The sequence below is a fragment of the Episyrphus balteatus genome, chromosome 1, assembly GCF_945859705.1.
Source record: "Episyrphus balteatus chromosome 1, idEpiBalt1.1, whole genome shotgun sequence".
Classification (NCBI taxonomy): domain Eukaryota; kingdom Metazoa; phylum Arthropoda; class Insecta; order Diptera; family Syrphidae; genus Episyrphus; species Episyrphus balteatus.
In genome coordinates this window covers 48,248,753-48,270,421 of record NC_079134.1, presented here as the reverse complement: position 1 = coordinate 48,270,421, position 21,669 = coordinate 48,248,753, and the positions used below count along the sequence as shown (strand labels likewise).

General features: G+C 32.7%; 1 protein-coding gene across 9 annotated transcripts in view; it reads right to left on the bottom strand.

Annotated features, from left to right (window-relative positions):
- Window positions 1–21,669, bottom strand: part of LOC129905136 (protein bunched, class 2/F/G isoform) — a 232,052-nt gene that overhangs the window by 209,021 nt on the left and 1,362 nt on the right. For all 9 annotated transcript variants that reach the window (XM_055980536.1, XM_055980534.1, XM_055980535.1 and 6 more), the window contains exon 2: window positions 8,360–12,319. In XM_055980536.1, coding sequence (XP_055836511.1) covers window positions 8,360–11,391 — 3,032 coding nt within the window. In that variant the 5' untranslated portion in view covers window positions 11,392–12,319. The remainder of the gene's footprint in view (window positions 1–8,359; window positions 12,320–21,669) is intronic.

Below are 21,669 nucleotides of genomic sequence, written 5' to 3'. Positions count from 1 at the left end.
TAAAGTCTGGACAAAATAAAACCTCCTTGTCTCTTAGCAAAGTCATACGAATCAGGGAACAGTTAGTAGGTGCTTTTTTTAGTTGCTTTTTTAGTTGCCATTGACAACAAATTTCATAGATAAAATATAAAATTTCTATTTTTAGTTTTGTTTTGTGTAGTTAAAAATATTGCGCACTATCTAATCCTAAAAAAAAATAATAATACTAAAAAATAACCTAATTTTATTTTTCACAAATACATTATTGTATTAATATATATTTTTTATTTAGGAATTTATATGCTTGGTAGATGCGTTTCTTAAAATCCATCAAGCTCAAGAGCATTTCAAGAGGCTATTAATTGGTTTAGATAAAAATACAACATTTGTCTCATACTACTTAAGCATTGTTTAATGAGAGATTCTACAGTGATGTGGGAATAATTATTTTTTTTTGCTTTGGCCATCAAATATAATGATTTTTCAAGTAAAAGTATTTACTATATTTTATGCATATCACCCAGAATCTTTGATTTGCTGATGATATCGATATAATGGAAAGAATAAAGCGAACTATAACTGGAACTCCTCTCAATCATGGATTCAGAGGTGCACAAAGTAAGTTTTGTCGCAAATGAGAATAACGTGACTATTGACTTATATAACTTTGATTCGATTAGGGAATTTGTCTTCCTGGGCACTAGTCTTAGCTCGACAATTGACTTCAGCGCAGTTATCAAAATGTAGGACAACTATTTCTAATAGCTGTTTATATATGGACTAAGAAAGCAATTCAGGAATTACGCCCTATTAAGGACAAAAACAGACCGGCTGTATAAAACACTTATCATCCCAGTTCTGTTGTATGGCGCACAAGCATGGACTCTCTCTGTACGCTGTTCAATGACCTGTCAATGGTCAAAAGAAACGCACTAAACGTTTTGAAATAGCTGGGACACGTAGAGCGAATGAACATCGACTCTCCAACCTGTTAAGTCTCCAACGTCAAGCTCGAAGCAGGGGGAGTCCTAATCTCCTATGGAGAAACTAGGTAAATGTTAATCTTCAACGACTCGAGATGCGAGGAAGGACAATATGATTCACCATCTAGTTCTAACCATCATGAATGAAATGATAGCGTACAGAATTCCCAAACACTGTTAACAATTTAGGAGAAATTATCAAATATTTAAATTTTTTAGGAATATAATGTTTTTCAAATAAAAATTACAATTCACTTATGAAAAAAAAAAATTGTCAACATTTAATTACAGCACTGTAAGATGTAAACAAAATAATATTCATTCATTGTGATTGTATTTCTGTTTATTTTTATTTATATTGGATTTGATTTCTGTTTTTGTTGTTTTAAATTCTTGTTTTATTTTTTGTTGTTGTTGTGGATTTGAAAATATAAAAATAAATACAATTCTTGATAAAAGTTTAATTTTACTTTACAACGACACAACGCATATCTCTAAACCACTCACGATGGTGTTACTTTTTCTCTCTCATATTTGTTTCTATCTTCCGCTTCTAAAGCCAATTGGCGTTGTTGTGGTTTTAATAATGTCTCAAAGAAGAAACTTCAGTAGACAGCCACAAAAAAAAACAATAACAAATACAAAAGCAAAACCACTGGCTATGACGAACCGTCTACATATATAATTTTTCATTTCTCAAATAGAAAACAAAAAAATGGCACGCGAATGAATGAATTATTGTTAAATGTTATTAAGGATGAAGGCGTTTAAGCTTTCAAGTATTGATTTCTCTTCAGGGGTGGTACTCGTATGCTTGTCGCTTGTGCTGTGTTGCCAAAGCTAAGCTAGCTGGCTGATGGCTGGCTGGCTATACCAAAGACATTGCCGCCGGCAGCAGCCCCTTCACATGGGAAATAACTATAAGCAATGTGATCTTTCATTTTAAGTGCTTGCCTGTCGAATTTTGCTATTTGACAGTGATATTTGGATTACCTGGTTACCAGACATAGAAGACGTCGCGTCGTCGTTTGTGGGTGCCACTGACCTTGACTTCGTTTATATATTATTTTGAGACGTGCGGCATGACTTTTGAGATTTTTATTTACGTTTTATACTTTTTAAAGCGATCGATGGCAGTGGTAAATAAAAATTAGAACAAACAAATGTGATGCATTGTTTTTTATTTTTTGTTGTTTTTTTGTTTTTGAAAATAATATAGAACGTAACCTTCAAAAATTATGCCAAATATAATTATATTGAATATTCGAAAATATTTTCCGAAGTGAAAGATGTCTAGACAATTAATGACAAAATGTTAAATAATGAGAAAGACGAAAGACGACTATGAAATTTACATAAATTAATTGATCTTTTATCTGTACTTAAGAGTTAAATGACCGCATGGAGTCGAAATGGTATACCGGTTAACGATTAAATAACGAATAAATCAAGAATAATCAAATTCAATAAATCAGTGAACTGTAGATATAGCATATGGATACGAATATTTCGTAGGTTTATTGCGTTTTTGGATTTTCCAAATAAAATGGGATATTAATTTAGAAGACGGGTGTATTAAATCGCATATTTAAACTTTAAATAGTTTCAAAAACCGTTAAAAAAATTAAATAAATAAATAAGATTTTTTTCTAAAATATAAAATAAATAAATAAATATGTTTTTATCCTAGTTAAAGCATATTAACAAAACTTAAGACGGATATTTCCTTGCTACGTTACTCAAAACTGAGCTTAACAAACTCATGAAAACCCTAGGTCTAGTGACTTATCAAATCATCCAACTATTCCATGTGAGAGTATTTAGCCTACAGGAATGCAGGCGAATTACGATGATTCCAACGGCACTATTTAATGACAAGATATCGTCGGCACAACGCCAAAATCGCGAATCTGCATTTTTGGACATTTTCACTTTAATGCGTAATTTTACTTGTTAACGGTCCCTCTATTGACTGCGTCGATCACAATCTTCCATCCTATTCAAGACAGAACACCTAGCATTTTTTTTGAAAATGCCTTTGAGTGTACTAAACAATTTGACTGTATAATAACTCTAACACTCGCGTTGATGGTAATGGTTGTTAATTTAGCTTAGAGTTCAATTTTGGAAATAGGTTTAAAAGTTGGAAATGAATGTGTAATTTCCAGCTGAATCTACCCACAACTCGGCTGAAATTCTTAAATAAATTTTAGAGATAATTTTGTATGGGAGCTAAAATTTAGGTCGATCTGCGTACTGGACTTAAGAATATAATTTAACCACAAGGTAAGAATAATTTTACTCTTGTGGTTTTTGACAGAATGGTTAAACTGATCAGTAAATCACACTTAAAAAGAGACTTCCTCTCCTCTCCTTTGTTTAAGGATTAGGCAATTTCAACATATTACTTCTTCAAAAATCAATGGACTTTATTAGTAGACCTGAATTCAGCAAAACCCGATTTTAACAAAAGAATTAATGGTAATAAAACGTATATCAAACTTCTAAACTTAGAATTGGCTTAGACACAGTTCACATATAACGAAGTCGATTATAAAATTATACCACTTTTTTTTAATTTAGAAGTGAGATGTATGATTTTTTTTTTGTTTGCAGTGAGCATTCGCTTAGTGCGGGTCTGTTTTTAAGGGCCAAGGCCTCTAAAACTAAAACCCATCGCAAAAGCATATAGGCCATTGATGCGAGAAATTCACAGAACCCGTTCGAGCAAAAAACTTGCACATAGATTCTTCAGTTGGAATAATTTGTTTAGGGCTGTGTGATGCTAAATGGGAATCAACACCTCGAATGACATCTCGTCACGAAAATGACTCAACTTTAGAACAATTGTCAATATCCGTAAACATTTTATCGCCTTACATTCAATAAGGTATCACTTGCCTCAGCCAAAAGGTAGCCAAAGGCATAACATGAATAATAATGTCAATGCATTGAATTTTAATGATTCCACCACTCTCTTAAAAAAGAAATATGGTATTTTACAGAATCTTTGATGGCAACACTTTCCAATTTGCAAGAACAACAACCCAATATCATGAGAAAATCTACTCTACTGGCAGTCCAACCAAAGTACATATTATACTTTGTTAAAAAACATTCTCGCCTTAGATTTCTCAAAGCCTTGACGACATACTCCGATTCATTCTTCAAAAACTTCAAAGGCTGGCAATTGCATGGCTGAACTTTATCTTATTCCGAAAGTTGGGTGCAAGAGACACGATTTCTCAAATTTTTAGCACTTAAAACTTTGAAGCGAATTCTAGGAAGGAACTTATATCGGAGTGACATTCAATCTTCTAAACTATGTCTTTTAGTCACTCAGTTTGAGAAAAGTCGAATAAAGGCAGCCACTTACGCGGATAACCAAACCAAAACTTAACTGTTCCTTTTTTACTCGTAATATATTTTTTCGCTCTGCTTATGCTCAACAAATATTATCATTTCTTCTAGTGCAAAATATTTAAAGGTAACTCTCTTTCTTAACGTAGAAGAATGGTTTAGGAAGACATACATAACCTTTTATACTTCCAGTAAAACTTTAATTACAAAATCGAAAAATTATTCTCCGAACTTACGTAGAGGGATCTAGTAGATCTTAGTAGAGTGACAAGCACTAATCAAAGCATGCAAAGAACATCTAGCACTTCTTGCCAATCAGATGTACTTTATTGTTATCTTACATCTTTTACCTTTTGCAGAGTTGGGAAATAATGATTTCTTTTTGTAATTAATTACAGATTTCATTTCAATTACATGTAATTAGTAATTGAACTTTTTTCAATTACAATTACAGGTAATTGTAATTGAAAAAAAAAACATACTCCCATTACTTGTAATTGTAATCGAAAAAGTTCAATTACTATACAGATGTAATTGAAAAAAGTAATGGATTCGAAAGTAATTGAAATGAAAAACAGTTTTAATTACATTTTTCTGTAATTGATTACTTAAATTGTAATTCATTACATGTTTTTATAAATTACACTGGCCAAAATTTTTAAATTTTTTTTTATTTTGCACATAGATTTATATAAAATTTTATGGATTTAGGTTCACAATCCCCAAAATTCGCATTGGTTTTCTACCAGCAGTTGAAATACTTAATTTTTCACATTTGGGGACATGTTCATTCGTGTTTTTAAGTTTCGTGTATTTTAGGCGTTTATAAAAATTTTCCAGAAAAATGTATGTATATCACACCTAAAGTATTTGGGCTCAGTGAGCTTAAAATTTGCATTGGTTCCTTTCTGAAAGCTCTAATTTTGGAGATATATTTTAATTTTTCATATTTTTTTTTTATCACATACGTTTTTATGTTGTCCTGGAAAAATTTCTATCAAATGTAATTAATACCTACAGTCAAATAAGGTGAAAAAAGGAGTAAACCTCGTAATGAATGCTAATAGAAATTTTTTTTGCTCAATATCTTCGTTTTGCCATTCTATAACTTACCTCAAAAGTCTCGAAAAATCATTATAATAGTTGCAAACTTACTAGAAGAAAACCTTTAAAAATTAATAGAGTAACCAAATTTTGCATGAAGGTGTCGTATATTCACAAAATAAGCATCACATTAGTATTGAATTGTCGTTAAAAATGAGTTTACGACAGACTCATTTTGAATAAGAACCAAGATATTTTGAAAACCAAAACAAATAAGAATGCTTTGACAAAAAAAATAATGAGATATCTCACAAAAAATTCTATTATAAATTTGAAAAAACTTCTTCGCTGTGTTTTTTTAATAACGAAAACCTTAAAATGCGATTTTCCAGAATACCAAAATTGGCCATTAAGACAAAAAAATTCTCGGGTGACGATATGACAATTTGGAGTCGTCATTTCATACCATGAATTAAGTTTTGAAGGTCTTGTTAAATATTCTACGAATCTTCTTTCAGTGCAGTTTTTTATTGATTTTCAGTATTTACCAGGGGCGTGTTTCGGAGCTTATTACCTCAACTACATTTACTACATCAGCAACCTCAAAAATCATTAGTTGAGTCCGATTGACCGTCGGGAAATATTTTTAATGGTCTAAATAGTGCAAATGTCCGAAAAATTGCTTCGAAAAGTCTAACAGGCCGCCGCAATTAATGTTTAAAATGATTGATGTAGCTGATGTAAACAATGAAGTAAGCTCTGAAATAGGTCCCAAGTAGTAAGCCCAAGTAGTAAGTAATAACCTCTTGAAGATATTTTGAAGCCACTCTAACACTTTTCATGGCATCTTATGACAAAACATATTAATTCCGTACCATTTACAAATTATCTCGTAAAATGTAATTGAAGAAAAACATTCAATTAATTACATTTTCGTGTAATGATTACTTTAAAAAGTAATCATTACTGTTTTTTTGATAATTACTTTTGTTTTCAATTACATAAAAGTAATTGAATTACAAGTAATCGACAATTTTCAATTACATGTAATGGGTAATTGAAGAACTTCAATTACTCATTACATGTAATTGAAAAAAATGTTGCACATTTCCATTACATGTAATTGTAATTAAAATTTTTTCGAATCATTACTTCCCAACTCTGACCTTTTGACCTTCACATTCTGGTATCCTGCAGGGTTAAGGCATTAAAGTAATCAAACTGCTGAACGAGATAATTGCCTCACCCACTGACTACTCCACTTGTATCTTTTAATGTTAAACTTGCATTTAGAAAGGAATGAAATGATGAGGTAGTGACGAGATATTTCGCCCAGCTGTTTTAACCGATATGGTGGCTGGTGTTTTCTATAAATGCTTAAATTTATCCAGGTTTACCGACCTGCCAGCTTTCAATTGCTTAAGTAAATATTGTCCAGATTTGGACAAAGTTTCCAAAGGCATTTATTTTCGCGAAGCTCCGAAGCTCTGTTAGCTCCGATCTTCAAATCAAGTTCAACTATTCAAACCAGTGCTCCATTTTCAAAAAACATCCTATATCATAAACCATCTCATAGAACATTGAACCTTTTTATAATGTCTGTTATTAACAGATCATTAAAATAATTAAATTATTTTCACTTCTGTATGACACCATTTGTTATTGTAGCTAACATTGATGAACATTGAACATGTCTTTGAATCATTAAATTTTAAATTCTTATTAATTCCACCGAAACGACCACCGACGATGGACAAAGTAAAAAATAAAGTTTGAATTTGGATGGACATAGAATAGACAATGCATAAAAAAGTGGGTGTGAATAGAAGAAGACAAAGCAATAAACACGCGCACGGTCTATAAACAAAAATTCACAGAAGAATGGTCATTCCCCTACTTTTAACTCTTTTTAAGAGTTTTTCTTTTTTTTGCAAATAAAAAAAGTTACAACCATTGCAAATCTAGTTGAAAGCATGAAAATACTTGAATTGCTAGATGATGCCAAAATCATATCTTGAATTGGCTTTGAGTTTAAATCTCAACAGCACTTGACTTAACTAAATCTTTATTCTTTGTTATTTGCAACAGACTGGCTAAATGAGTCCTTGAAATAATTGTATTTCCATTCAAAAAAAAGACAACAATCAATCAGTATTTAAAATACAAAAATAACCTTAGCAGCCAAATTATCGAAAGAAATTAAATGCTTCATGGTGGGTAATTCATTTCGAGACAAATAATATATATTTTTTCTAAGAGTTTGCAAATGAAACTGAATACCTACGAAGCCTACATACATTCATACACTTGAATAACTGCGGATGAAATTATTTTGGAGTATATGTGGGTCAAGTGAAGACATAAAGGAGAAATGTGCAATATCGATTTCGAAATATATTTTAAATAAAAAAAAAAAGAAGAAAAAAATACAAAAACAATACCCAATGAGGTCAATATGACTTAAGTGAGTATATTGCATTGGTCAAAAGAAGAATTTCAGAAGGACTTGGAGCTTAAAACACTTCTTTTGCCAACAATTTTTTTTACATTTTTTAAATAAAATTTGTTTTGAAGGCAGAATGTAGTGTGGGTGACCGGAAGTTTATATAACATCCCACGTATAAAGGAGGCGGTCATCAACGACTCCTAAATGTTTGTCCAACTTTCCATCCTTTGAGAATGAAAGACAAACTTTGAGTTGGTGAGAAACCTCTATAGTGTCTGAATAGAAAAAAAAATCATCTAAGCATTTCTGGGCTTCTAAAATAAAAGTTTAGAATATTTAACAGAATCTAAATCTACAGAAAGTTCCGCAAACATATTTTTCAAACCTTACGCTTTCCTTGAAAACACACAAACTTATGAAGCTTCATGCAAGAGAAAGCAACACACTCGAATTGGTTGTTGTACAAAAACCTAATCTTAAATCAATCAAAAATATATTTTCCTGTAAATTAAAACATATGTAAAATTAAATATAAAAAAAGACTCACCTTTCAGTCTCTGTTTCCGAAATATGGTGCAGCTGAGTTTCATCGATGGTAGTAGTACTGCTTGTAGTCGATGTAGCAGCTGCGCTTCCTCCTGATGTCGATCCTTGAGCAGAACCAGCAGCAACAGACAGTGTCGATGATGGTAACGATGCTGCTTGTTGGGGTTGTTTTGATCCTCCAACCGTTTCTGGTGCATTGACAATATTACTACAACTTCCAGAGACAACATTGTTACCATTGTTGGATGCAAAATTGTTAGTTTCAACTTGTTGTTGTTGTATCGTTGAAGCAATAGCTGTCGGATCGCCTATAGTTGCTGGAGTAACATTTGTGGCGGCGGCATGTGAAGGTTGTTGTTGTTGTTGCTGTTGCGGTGGTGGCTGACCTTGAATATTGAAATTCATTTGGTTTGGAATAGGCATAGTATGACCAGCAGTTTGATTTGAATGCATTTGTTGTGGGAACTGTTGTTGTTGTTGTGGTTGAGATTGCGGTTGTTGTTGTTGTTGGGCACTGCCGCCCTCTGAAGGGGTAGCAGCATTTGAATCACTTTGTTGCTGTTGTGGTTGTTGTTGTTGTTGGTAAGGATTAGTTGAATCAGTGGCTTGTGGTTGTTGTTGTTGGTTCACAGAGATTGCATAAGCAGCGCCACTAATGGCGGCACCTGCATAGGTTTGGGGCCCAGCCTGAGAATAATAAACAGGATATTGGCCAGTCTGTTGTGATGGCAATGAAGTTGCCGTAGGCTGAGACTGAGGCTGAGCACCGCCTTCAAAAGTTGATGCTGGATACGATTGGTTTGGAAAACCTGTAATATTTGCTCCTCCAGTGCCACCCCCTCCATTTTGTAGATTAATGTTGGCTGGCAAAGTTGCTCCATGAGCTGGTGTCGACTGTTGATGTTGAAAGGTTGGCGGAGCACTGCTTCCACCACCACCAGCACCAGTACCAGCATTTGAAGTTGTTTGGTTTGCAAAGAAACTGGCCGGCTGTGATTGTCCAGCAACCGAGGAAGTAGTCGCATTGCCATTTAACTGTGGTGGCTGCTGGTTATTCTGGGCAGCTTGAAGATTCTGAAAGTCATATGTACCTTGAGGCATTGTCTGACCATGTCCAGTAGTAAAACCTTCAGCAAATTGTTGACCCGTCTCTTGTGTTGTTGGCAATGAAGTTGTTGTTGCATTAGACACACCACCACCTCCTTCAAAAGCTGCTGCATAAGATGCATTCGGGAAGCCAGTAACATTTGCTCCATCAGTTCGATTTTGTAAATGAATATTTGCTGGCAACGTTGCTCCATGAACTGGTGTCGATTGTTGCTGTTGGAAAGTCGGTGGAGCGCTATTTCCACCACCACCACCAACATTTGTAGCAGCGGCATTCATATTCAATTGATTTGCAAAGAAACTGGCAGGTTGTGATTGTCCAGCAACCGAATTAGTCTCATTATTTGCCTGTGACTGCTGCTGTGTTGAATTTTGGGCAGCTTGATGCTGTTGGAAGTCATTTGCAGCCAATGGCATTGTCTGACCGTGGCCAGTTAAACCTTCAAATTGTTGGCCTTGGAATTGATTAGGAAGCTGTGATTGTTGTAATAATTGTTGGGGTTGTATATTCAATGATCCACCTTTAGTTGGAGCTTGACCTCCCGCCGGCTGATTAGTAAATTGCCCAGGTGCTCCTCCTGTTGTGGTTGTCTGTAATTCGGGACGATAAATATTTAAGTTGCCATCAACTGCCATATTGGCAGCAGCGTCAATATGATTTTCAATACCACCGGTGGCAGCGGTAGCATTCGAGTCATTTGTCAAAATTAAATTAGCTGTATCGCCACGGGCAGTTTCTTTTCCACTGGCCATGGACGACACACCCGAAGAAGCTGGTATAGTCGATCCGGAATTTGTTTTTTCTGGATTTATATCCTTGTTTATAGTTTGATTTCCGGAATGATCCAAATAGTCCATACACATCCATCGACCACGTCGAAATGGCTCGGTCGATTCGATCTTGACTACTTTAAAACGCTCACTTCGGTGCTGAGTCTCTTTCATTTCCTGTTTCTTTTTATCACCGCCAACAGCACTAACTACATTAATAATATTATCAGCAACATTGACTTGAACATTTTGAATAGTTTGTCCAACAGACGATCCAATTGGGTCAACCACAACCAACCCATATTGGGCACTAGTGGGAATGACGGGTGCAGTCGTACTTAATGCAGTATTGGCAAAGAAAACATCTTCTTTGGAAAATGTATCCTCTGAAACGCTAGGCGTTTCATTTTCTAAATCTGTAATTCGGCTATTGTCATCGGTGTGAGATTCATCAAGATCATCGGCCGAATCATCACCATTATCCGAACTGAGTTTATTGCCTACTGTTACCGATGTTATTTGAAATGATGATGTCTTTGGTTTTCTTTGCATTGGACCACCCCCACTATTGGTGGGATGATGTGGATGCGAATGTGGACGCGACGAATGCGAATGGGATGACGAGGACGACATTGAATGTGAATGATTTGAAGTTGTTGTCGAGTTGGAGTTTTTTGTTGTTGATGCTAGAGATGATGATCCATCTCGAATTGAACTGCTATTGCTGGTGGAATTTGTCAAGCTGCCACCACCTCCACCACCACCACTTCCGGGATAATCTGAACCTAAACGAAGACTTTCGCTTGTGGTTCGATGGATAACATTATGATCATGATGACCACTGCTTGTGCTATTATGATTATGATGGTGGTTGTGATTGTGATGATGATGCTTGCCGCCGCCTCCAGCATTTTTATGAGTTGATCCTTCGATACTGGTGGTGCTGGTAGAGGATATAGCTCTAGGCAATTTAATGCAAGTTAATGAATTTCTCATATTCAAAGTCTTTGATCTAGGATTTGGAGTTATACTATCGCTAGAACTTTCCTGATCTGGTGAACTGTCTTGTTGCTGGGATTGCTGATTATTAGTCTGTGGATCTTGTTGCTGTTGTTGCTGACCGGAGTCTTCACTAGCCGTTTGATTCTCGGCCATGATTATAGCGGCGATAGCCGAGAGTGTTATGATTTTAAAAAATTAAAAATTACTACTGATCTTGAAGATTCATTCGTCTTGAAATTTATATATAAAAAAATTAAAAAAAAAAAAATAAAATAGGGTACGAAAGTATATTTCGCGAAAGTAGGTACTATTCGACCCGAAGGCTTAAATCAAACTTATTGTAGTTATAGTTTGAATTATTTTCATGAGATGTCACGATCTCACTCCTCTGCGACGACGATACACACAACGAAGAATGGGCCGACTTTGCTTGAAATTAAACGTAATTGAGTTTCATTAACTAAATCCGTTCGAAATGATCTTCCACATCATCCCGTCATTGTGGACAGAGCACGGTTCAATTTAAAAAAATGAAGTCTAAATCACAAACACTTTGAATTTGTTTGTTTGATGTTGTTGTTCTTGTTGCCCCCTAGTTTTTGAGATGAGTCTCTCTATGAAACTAAGGTCGACTAAGAGTACAAATGCTTAATCTCGGAGACAAGATTTGCACAGAGTCTAGAGAGGGGATCTAAAAATTTAATTCATTTCTGCGTTTTTACGTTTAGTTAAAATTGCCAAAAGAACAAATAAAAAATGATTGAGAGAACAAACAAAAAATTTAAAAAAGAATTTTTTTATGAAAATATAAACATAGGCGCACTTAGTTTTGAAGGTCACCGGACAGTGATTCCCACTTTTCGATGGTGTGGTGGTCTCACTTGTTTGCACTATTTTTTTGTATTTATTTATTATTTTTTTTTTGGATATTATTTAAACAATCTATTGCTATTTGCAATTAATGAAAATAAAAGAAGGTTTTTTTTAATTACTGGTGTATTTATATTCGTGTTATGGTTTTTTTGAACACTTCGTTTATGAGATTTTATAGTTATTTCTCATTTAAAAGGGTTCACAATTCCTGAAAAAAATAAAGAAAATTATATATTTTTTAACTTTGCTTTTTTGTATTTTATTGGTATTGGGTGGGTGTGAAGAGCAAAACGGTCGAGCATATTTTACGAATTTCGATGTGATGTGGTGTGATGTCGTATAGTTGTAAATCATGATCCGTAGATAAATAAGGAATTCTAATCCAGACAATTCTATTTGTCCCTACCGAATCCTAGGTATATCATAGAAGTTAAAAGGTCTGTTTCTGTTTCAGTGTACCTCAAAGCAGACGTATAGTTAAAACTAAATAGTTTTTGAAGAAAAAAAAGAGGTACCTATTCGTAGAGTTTTTTGTCATGTTATTTGATGCATAAAAAATAAGAATACAGCTAATAAGTCTGTTACACATTAGGTCTGTTTGGTTACTTTTTGGATAAACTTTGAGAAAAAATTCGGGAGAAAAAGTTTGGAACTAAGACTTTTCATGTTTGTTTTGTAATTGTTTCCCATAAGTGAAAAATAAAGAAAATTATGTGAAATATTTCAAATTATTGTCATAGATGAAATTCTTGGTTAAAATTTCCAAATTTACCATGTCTTTATTACAACATCCTGCTTGCGAAAACTAGGAAAAGTTTAGAATTCGTATACAAAATGGAACTCAAGAAAACAATCAGACATGACATTACGATGTTCGAGAATGCCAAAATACTGGAGCCCATAATTCTGTCTGTTAAGGATTAACTAACGGTACCTGTCATATAAGCAAAAGATAAAAGTTATTTTGTTTTTTTTTTTTTTTGTGTAAGATCGAATTTTTGAAATAAAAAAAAAATTATTAACGGCACCTGCCATATTTTTATTTCAAAAACGATTTTCAATTTTTTGTTTTGATTTTCTTATGATACAAGAAATCAAATGACATAGTGCATTTTGCAAATTTTATACCTATTTTTTTAAATAACTAGTCAGATTCCTTAAAAAAAATTAATAACATTTTTATAATTATCCCTAGTTTTTTTTTTTTTTCAGAAAAAGCTTTATCATTAGAGCTACTTTAAGCATAAATTTTGTGCTTAATTTTAGCAGAAAATTATGTCAAAAATTTAGCCGACCTAAAATTTATTTAAGAATTTCAGCCGAGTAATGCGCAGATTCTGCTAGAAAATTAAAAATTCGTTTCCAACTATGTATGTATATATTTTTTATTTGTCACAATATAGAAGACGAAAAATAAGTCAAGAAAAGAGGAGACAAAAGTGTCAGCTAAATTTAAACGGGCTGTGCGTACTAGGCTTTTCGAAAAAAAATGTTTGATTTGTCAAATTATCTTGAATAAACGCCTCCGGAATAATCACTTAGAAACAGCTTTTGGGAGAGCCACAAAAGAAGTGATGATATGCCGAAAATTGGCTAACGAATCATGGGTGTGCAAACTAAATGTCTTAGGTGCGGATGAATATCATAATGGTAAGACCTATTATAATTGTTATTATGTGTGCTGTTACGTGGCACAAAACAACCGAACTGATTAGGATAAAAAAGCTATTGACCAAGGTTCAAAGACTAGCCTGCATTTGATACCATTACATGAAGTAAAAGAAAGAAGAAGCATTTAGGAGATTTGCCTAAGAGGGAACTAGGCTAAGAGATTACATGATCAATAAATACAATTCCCAAACAATGTTAAGTAGCAAGGCAGAGTGGGTAAGTGAATCTACGAATTACACTCTCAAAGCAAGCACAATCAAGTGCAGTAGATAGATGAGAAGGCATATTTTGGGCCTAAAACCAAAATTGATATGTGTAAGAAAGCTTAATAAACTTGGCAAGACAAATAAATAACATAAACCTCTACTTAGTTCCTGGACACGTTTGGTCCCAAATCATTTTCTAAGATCAGACAAGTAAAACTATTTATTGGGAACTAATACCAAAAAAGATATAAAACTTGTATCGTATCTGAGCAACGACAATCTGAGAATAACAGAATTTCTCACAAGCCACTCTGCGAACTGAGAAAAGACTTCAAAACTTGGCCTGGCAACACTAGGTTGTAATTAAAGGTGTAAGTTCTCTTGAAATACTCTGAACTATAAAATATCTAAGTGCTATTAAAATTGGTAGGCAATGCTGTAGGAAGTAACCTAAATTGGGGGCACAATCGACCTTAAAGGTGGCAGTGCAACTTCCCATATCTATTCATTCATACCAAAAAGATTTACAATGTCAAAATAAAGAGGAACCTTCCAGATATGTATGTGTCAAGATGACAGTTATGCTCTCCAAAATATTTTCACAGTCTAAAAAATTACTAAGCTAAGGCCCTAATCTGTATTTCGTTCCAAAAATGAAAATTTACGAAAATGAGCATTTTACACTCCCCATTTCTTAAGAATCAGAATAAAATTTTTTACTTTCGAGATGACGATTCCAAGAGTGGAATTTTCGTATTTGACAACTCGTTTCCGAATGTCAAAAGCATTCTAAAGGAAATTTTGTTTCTACAACAAATGTGATACCGAAACGAAGAAAGAATGCAAAAAATTAAAGTTTTTTAAAGAAAATTTTTGTTGATAACACTCATTAACAAAATTTTGTTGTCGAAACAATAATATACTTTTCTGAAGGTTTTCGGTATGCGGAATTACTCGAATTTGGAGTCAGAAAAAATTTATGAGCTCCCGTTTTTGAAATATTAATTACCGTTAGAAAACGTAAAAAAATGTGTTTTTTTACTACTTCGGAAAATTGTTTGAGCATATTTAGTAACTGTTTCTATAAGAAATGTTTTCCATCTTTAAAGACATGTTTAAATCATTCCTATCTTAATATGAAGTAAGTGGGTTTGGCTTTATTTTTATAAGAAAAAAATTTCTTTAAAACAATGAATTGGTTGTGTTGTTTGCTTTTTGGTTTAGATTCTTTTATTTATAAGATCTCATGAAAAACAAATCGAAACTCTCCAGCCTCGAAATAACTAATCCCTAATAGGAAAAAGTATTAGCCAATATAGTATTTTCCCACTCCGAAAGTCTTTCAAAGTACCAATTTAAAAGCGGAACGAAAAGCACTTTAATATAGGAATGACATTCGGAATGAAATACAGAGTTGGGAGCCTGGTCAAGAATAGTGAAGATTTAATGAAAAAAGGCTTCAAAAACCAAGTTAATTCATGAAACGATTTCGTTTAAATATGGTGTAGGCATGTTTTCTTAGGCCATTAGGCACTACAACAAGGCAACTACATATCTACATGGTTGAAATAAAAAAAAAATTAATTCTGTGTGATACAGGATGAAAACGCTATATGATTCGATATGAACCATTTAATCGTTTCTAATCCTAACTAATTCTTCCCAAAATGCAAATTAAGTTGCCCTTGATCGGAATAATAGATCCTACGTGGTTTCATTTTCCAACTACCTTTAAGGCTAAGCTAAAATAAAATTACAACAACTTAAAAGACCATTTATTTTCAAAGGGTAATGGACTATTGCCAGATGGAAAAAAAAAAGTTTACATGTTCGAGCCAATGCTATTATTTTCCTATTAACCGAATGACCTTGAATTTTTATTTTCTTCTACTCTTCTGTTTAAAAATGCATTTTGGATTTTTTCTACCCAATGGAGGTTACTCCAAATCCGGGTGTCAAAAATTCCTGAACAAATGTAACAACCCTTTTATTTTTCAAAAATAAAAAACTCATTTTCCATTTCAATGCCAACACTATTGCAGAAAAATGCAATTATTACATTATATACATTTGTATACACTAACAACTACCATTATAAAAAATATTTCCTTTTTTTCTTCTTCCTACAAAATGCAACCAAACAGCACCTTTTTGGGAATATGAGAAAGAGCCAAGATGAGAAAAAAAAATTCTCTTAAATTTTTGACAGGAATTGCAAAATTTGCACCAACCAAACAAAACAAGAAACAACTCTCTTTTGTTTATTGTCCATTATTTTTAGTCACTCATTCCATCTATTTTCCATTTGTCATTCCATTATAATCCATGCCGGGTACGGGTTAACGAAACAAGTATTTTTATTTTGACATTTTCTTTTCGAGTATAATTCTTAAAAATGTGTTAAGAGAAAGTTCAGCGCAACAGCAACAAAAGAAAAAATACAACTTTTTTTTTGTTGGTTTTAAAAGGGGAATGAAATTAAACATTTTTTTTCTAATGGAATCTCCATAAAATCAAGTTGGATTTTTTTGCAAGTCTTGCTAGACGTTGCATTGATCATTATTTAGTATTTTTTGGTATTTTTTATCGTTTGTATGAAAATAGAAATATGGTAATTATTGGAAAATAAGAGGCGCATTTGTTTGTGTGGGGGAATAAAAATGTCCCCTTTTTTTATTCTTATTAGATTATTATGTATTGGACTTTGGGTCTTGCAAAAGCAAGAAATAAAAGATAAAAAAAAGAACACCACACAGAATGAAAAACATAGATAAAGGAAACAACCACGGAAATAAAAATAAAAGAGGCCGACACGATGATGAAGGGGAGCTGACATTCCTGTCGAAAGTACTATTATTGAACGTACCATTTCTAATACTTTTTCATTAGTAGTAATTTAGTACTAAATCATAAATGATTTAAAACGTTTTTATATTTCGTCAGCTAACAACAAGATCGTAAGGCGTAAAACATCCTATTTTACATCTTGATTGAAAACGCTAGAATGTTATTAAAACAGCTTAATATTTAATTAAATATGTATTAAATTTGAAATCTAATTCTCCTGCCATAAGCAATAACCGCCTAATTCCAGAAAGAAACAAAATTATATAGTTTCACTACAACACTACGCATATTTGAATATAGCTCAATATAAATTAGGTTACTAGATAGGTTAACAAAATTGTGTTGGAACGGGGAGTGGGTAAGGTTATTTTGTACCAAAGAATGCATGCTTTTTTGAATTAAAGTTTGTATATCATTCGAAAATAATGCAAAATTTTCACAAACAAATATTAAAAAATACGGCAATGGCAGCAATTATTCTTACGTAGAAATACCGTGCCCCTTATAATTTCTTGTTGAACTTTTAACTTGCTCCTTAAAATTTTGATTTATTGGATTTTGTCGATTTACGGCTCCTTTTAAATCAAGGCACTTTACAGCAAAAATCCACCAAAAATTTGAATAGACAACCAATTTGCATACATTTTACATTTAATTTTCATTTAAAAATTAATTTTTTGTCCTTAAATGAGCATTAAAACTAGAATAGGTACATCAACAAAAAATAATTATACTTGAAGTCTGATAAGCAAAAGTTATTTGAAAATTTAAAAAAAATTTAAATCTCATGCCACAAAAATTTTTTGCGCATTGTTGTACCTTTTTTGAAAGCGGCTATTTTTTGCTCCAATACTTTTCAAAAGCAGCTCCTTGCCTCAAAAATATTCTGGCAACACTGTGCATCATGTGAAATAAAAAATTCATTCGTTAAATAATAGTTCTCCCAGGTAGTGCTGGGAGGTTCTTTTTTAATTTCAATTTTTCACTTTATTTTAACTTTGAAAAAGTTGGCTTACTTGCTGCTGTAAAATAAAAATCGTGTACTAGTAATGAAGTGTTGAGTACCGGCGATTAAAAAAAAAAAACTGGCATAAAAGGTAAGAGCAAAGAAAAAGTTCATAAATGAAGCATACAAATACTGATATGTACATTAGACTGATTCAAAAAAAAATTTTTTTTTTTTTTTGTTCAAAGCATTGCTGAAAATATTGTTGGAAATGACGAAAAAAAAATACTGTAAAAGTTTCAGCCCTTAATTAATTAAAAAGATACAAAATTCTAAACACAAATACACAATCTTTCCCATACAAATCGTATGGGAAATAGAAAATTGCGATGCGGCGGTACTAAATGTTAACATTAAGGGCTGAAACTTTTACAGTATTTTTTTGTCGTCATTTCCAACAATATTTTCAACAATGCTTTGAACAAAAGAAAAAAAAAATTTTTTGAATCAGTCTAATGTACATAACTTCATCAATTATGCTCGAATTGACTTAAAATTTTGGTATTCTATTTTTGACATATTATGTCTTTGGACTGCGACAAAATATTATTATTGAAACGCAAACAAAAATATAATTTACAGTTGAATATGTTTTACAAAGGACACGATATACAAATATAATGCTCTAAATTTTTGTTTTCTTTACACTGAAGTATAAAAAAGGCTTAAAGAAAATTCACTTCGAGTGTCTTAGAATTTATAAGGTTCTACTTCTGATTATCAAGCTCTTAACAAAGAATATCTACTAATTAAAATTTGCATTAGAAGATAAACAAGCATTCAGCCTTCAGCTTTTGGAAAGTAAGGACATACGCGTAGTTGAAGTGCATTATCTTAAGGGCTAGTCTTATCATGGAGATTCCTTAAAAAGGTTGTTGAAACTTAGTTTGACCAGGCGACAAATATAAAAGATATTAGTGTTGCTATTATTGTGTCATAAAACATTGTTCTGTTTGGTATCAGTTTTGCCAGAATAATTAAGAGGCAAGGAGCCGATTTTGAAAAATCTCGGAGCCAAAAATAGCCACTTTCAAAAATGGTACAAAAAACGCAAACAATTTTGTTTGGTTTGAAATTTTTTTTTTCATTAATTATTTCATTTCATTGATATATTCTGGTTTTCATGCTCATTGACGGGCGCGAAATTAAATTTGTAATACATAAAAATGAAAAATGTATGCAAATTGATTGCTCTGTTTACATCTCCGGTGGATTTTTGATGTAAAATTCTTGAATTTTAAAGGAGCCTTAAATCAACGAGTTTAAAATTCCGATAAATCGGAAATGAAAACTTTGGTATTACAGTTGAAACACATTTAGGCAATGAACTGCTTAGATTTCTGTTCATTTAAAAAAATAAAAGCTTGTGGTCTGAAGACTACATAGAAATTTAAATAATAATAACTTTAGTCTTTAGTTTAACCAATATTCTGTTTTAAAGCAGCTCGAAATATCCGTTAAAAATAAGACATGCTCATGCTTAAGCACATCCCGAGTTACTATTCATTTAAACTAAAATTAAAGAAACATTTTGGTTTGATTCACGTAACATGTAACTGAATTTGACAAATACAAGAGCAAATGCTCACTTATGAATTCCACTCATTGAGTCTTAAGAATGTTTTTTATAGGGATAGGGTACTGTCTTGAAGATTGTTCAAAAGTTAATCTTTCAAGGGTCACATTTACAAGTGCAGTACGTGAAGGGGTTACATCTCACACAAGTGCCTATCCTCCAATTTTAAGGAAAAAATTGTGAAAAAAGGTCCAAAAGTTTACGACAAAGATATTTTACACAGTAATATAAAACTTGTGACCAATACCCAATATAAAAAGACTGCTTTTGTAAAAAAAAAAACTAAAACCAAACAGAAGTGACTTATACTATATTTCCACCTACGCTAAATCCGAGATTTAGCTAAGTAGATTTAGAACAAATCTCGAGATTTATTTTAAATCTACTTCGTTGAATCTCAGATTTGGGTTCAGCTACCCTAAATTTAAGATTTTCATCTACTTTCAATCCGAGATTTAAAACAAAACTCGAGATTTATGCTAAATCTACTTAGCTAAATCTCGGATTAAGCGTAGGTAGAAACATAGTATCAAGGTTAAGTTTTTCAGGTTTTATAACAATTGATAATAACCCCTCATATTCCAATCATGTCAAAAGACAAGGGGATGCGCTGTCATGCGACTTCTTTAACAACATGGTTGATAGAATAACACTGAACTGTATCGCCACCATCTTTCAGAAGAACACAGTGTGATGTTAGTCATACTGGCAACCTGAATAAAAGTCGTGTTTTTGTGGTACACAGTTTTTTGTTAACAACAAGGAATTACTTTTATTTATTACACTGCACAACAAAATTAAGCTTTTTGTATGATGAATTAACCAAATAATACTTTTCCAAAGGTTTTTGGTGTGCTGAACTCGAATCCGAATTCAGAAATATTCTATCAGCTCCCGTTTTTTAAATATTACCGTTGGAAAATGCAAAAACACCTGTTTCTGAAGTTGTGTTGCAATGTGTGGGAATTTTTTGGAACACTTTTTGTGAAGGTTTGTATAATAATTGCCTTTCTTCTTTAAAAATCTGTTTTTATCTTTGCGATATCTTTTTTTATAATCCGAGATATTTTAATTTGAAGTTACTGCAGTTTGAAAATAACGTTATTGATAAAATAAGCAAAAACACACGTACTTAAACTTAAGATATCTCAGACTAACAGATATCGGAAAGATTTATACAGATTTTCAAAGAAGAAAAACAGTTCTTATAGAAACCGTTAAAACTTGTGATAAAATAAGGTACCTCACATCTAAGCCAATTTCGGCGTATAGCAGTGGATCAACTTTAGTTCAAGGATGGATTTAGCTATTTCAACCTATGTATATGGACCTAGAACCAGTGCTAAAAATCAATTTTACCGCCGAATTCAGAAAATAAAAGTTGCTGAACCACGGATTAAATATTTGTACAACTGGCCCTAAAGGTTGTGAGCTGGAACTGTAGGCTACACATGATTTTGAAATCCAATTAACTATTAACCGAAGTACTGGAAAATATATGTAATGGGACTGTGACTGCCCGAGTTTCCTTATCCTCACAAAGTTCAAAGGCTTTCCTTGACTCTAAAAGTTCAGTCACAGTACAATTAACTTATTTTGCATAATGATTTTTATCATTTATGACAGGACTGGGATTTCGTTATTTTGTACCCAAAATAAGATTATTTCATAAATATTATTATTTGAATTTCAAAACGACTACCCTGACTAAGGGGAGAAACAATAAACAGAAATGCACACAAGAGTAAAATACCAAAATCAAACCGTAGAAGTAAATTGACAAAACCGCGTGAGATGGTGAAGGAGAGCTACCGTCACACAAACACACTCAAACTTTCTCTCTCTTTGAAAACTAAATAATTTTTCTCTTAAAATGGCACAATTTTGGCAAATTATTCATTTTTTTTTTCTTTCTTTTAATTCTATTCGAAAAGATTATTGTAAAAATTCAATAATGAAAAACTTTAAATAAAAATAAAGTTTTTTTTTTACTCGCCATATCGCTATAAACCAGCAGCTAAAGTATTCCAATCCTTTTTCTTTTTCCAAATATCCACCAACGCCCAAAACATGAGACGACATTACAAAAACACAATCAATGACAACTGACAGATAAAATAAAATAAAAAAAGGAAATTATTGGGAATTTGCACAAAACATCCTCTTGTCTTGGTTTCTCTGGTATTAATTCCCTAATTGTCAATTTGACTCTGTCGACAGCATCCATACCGAAGCAAGAGACCGACCCCAAA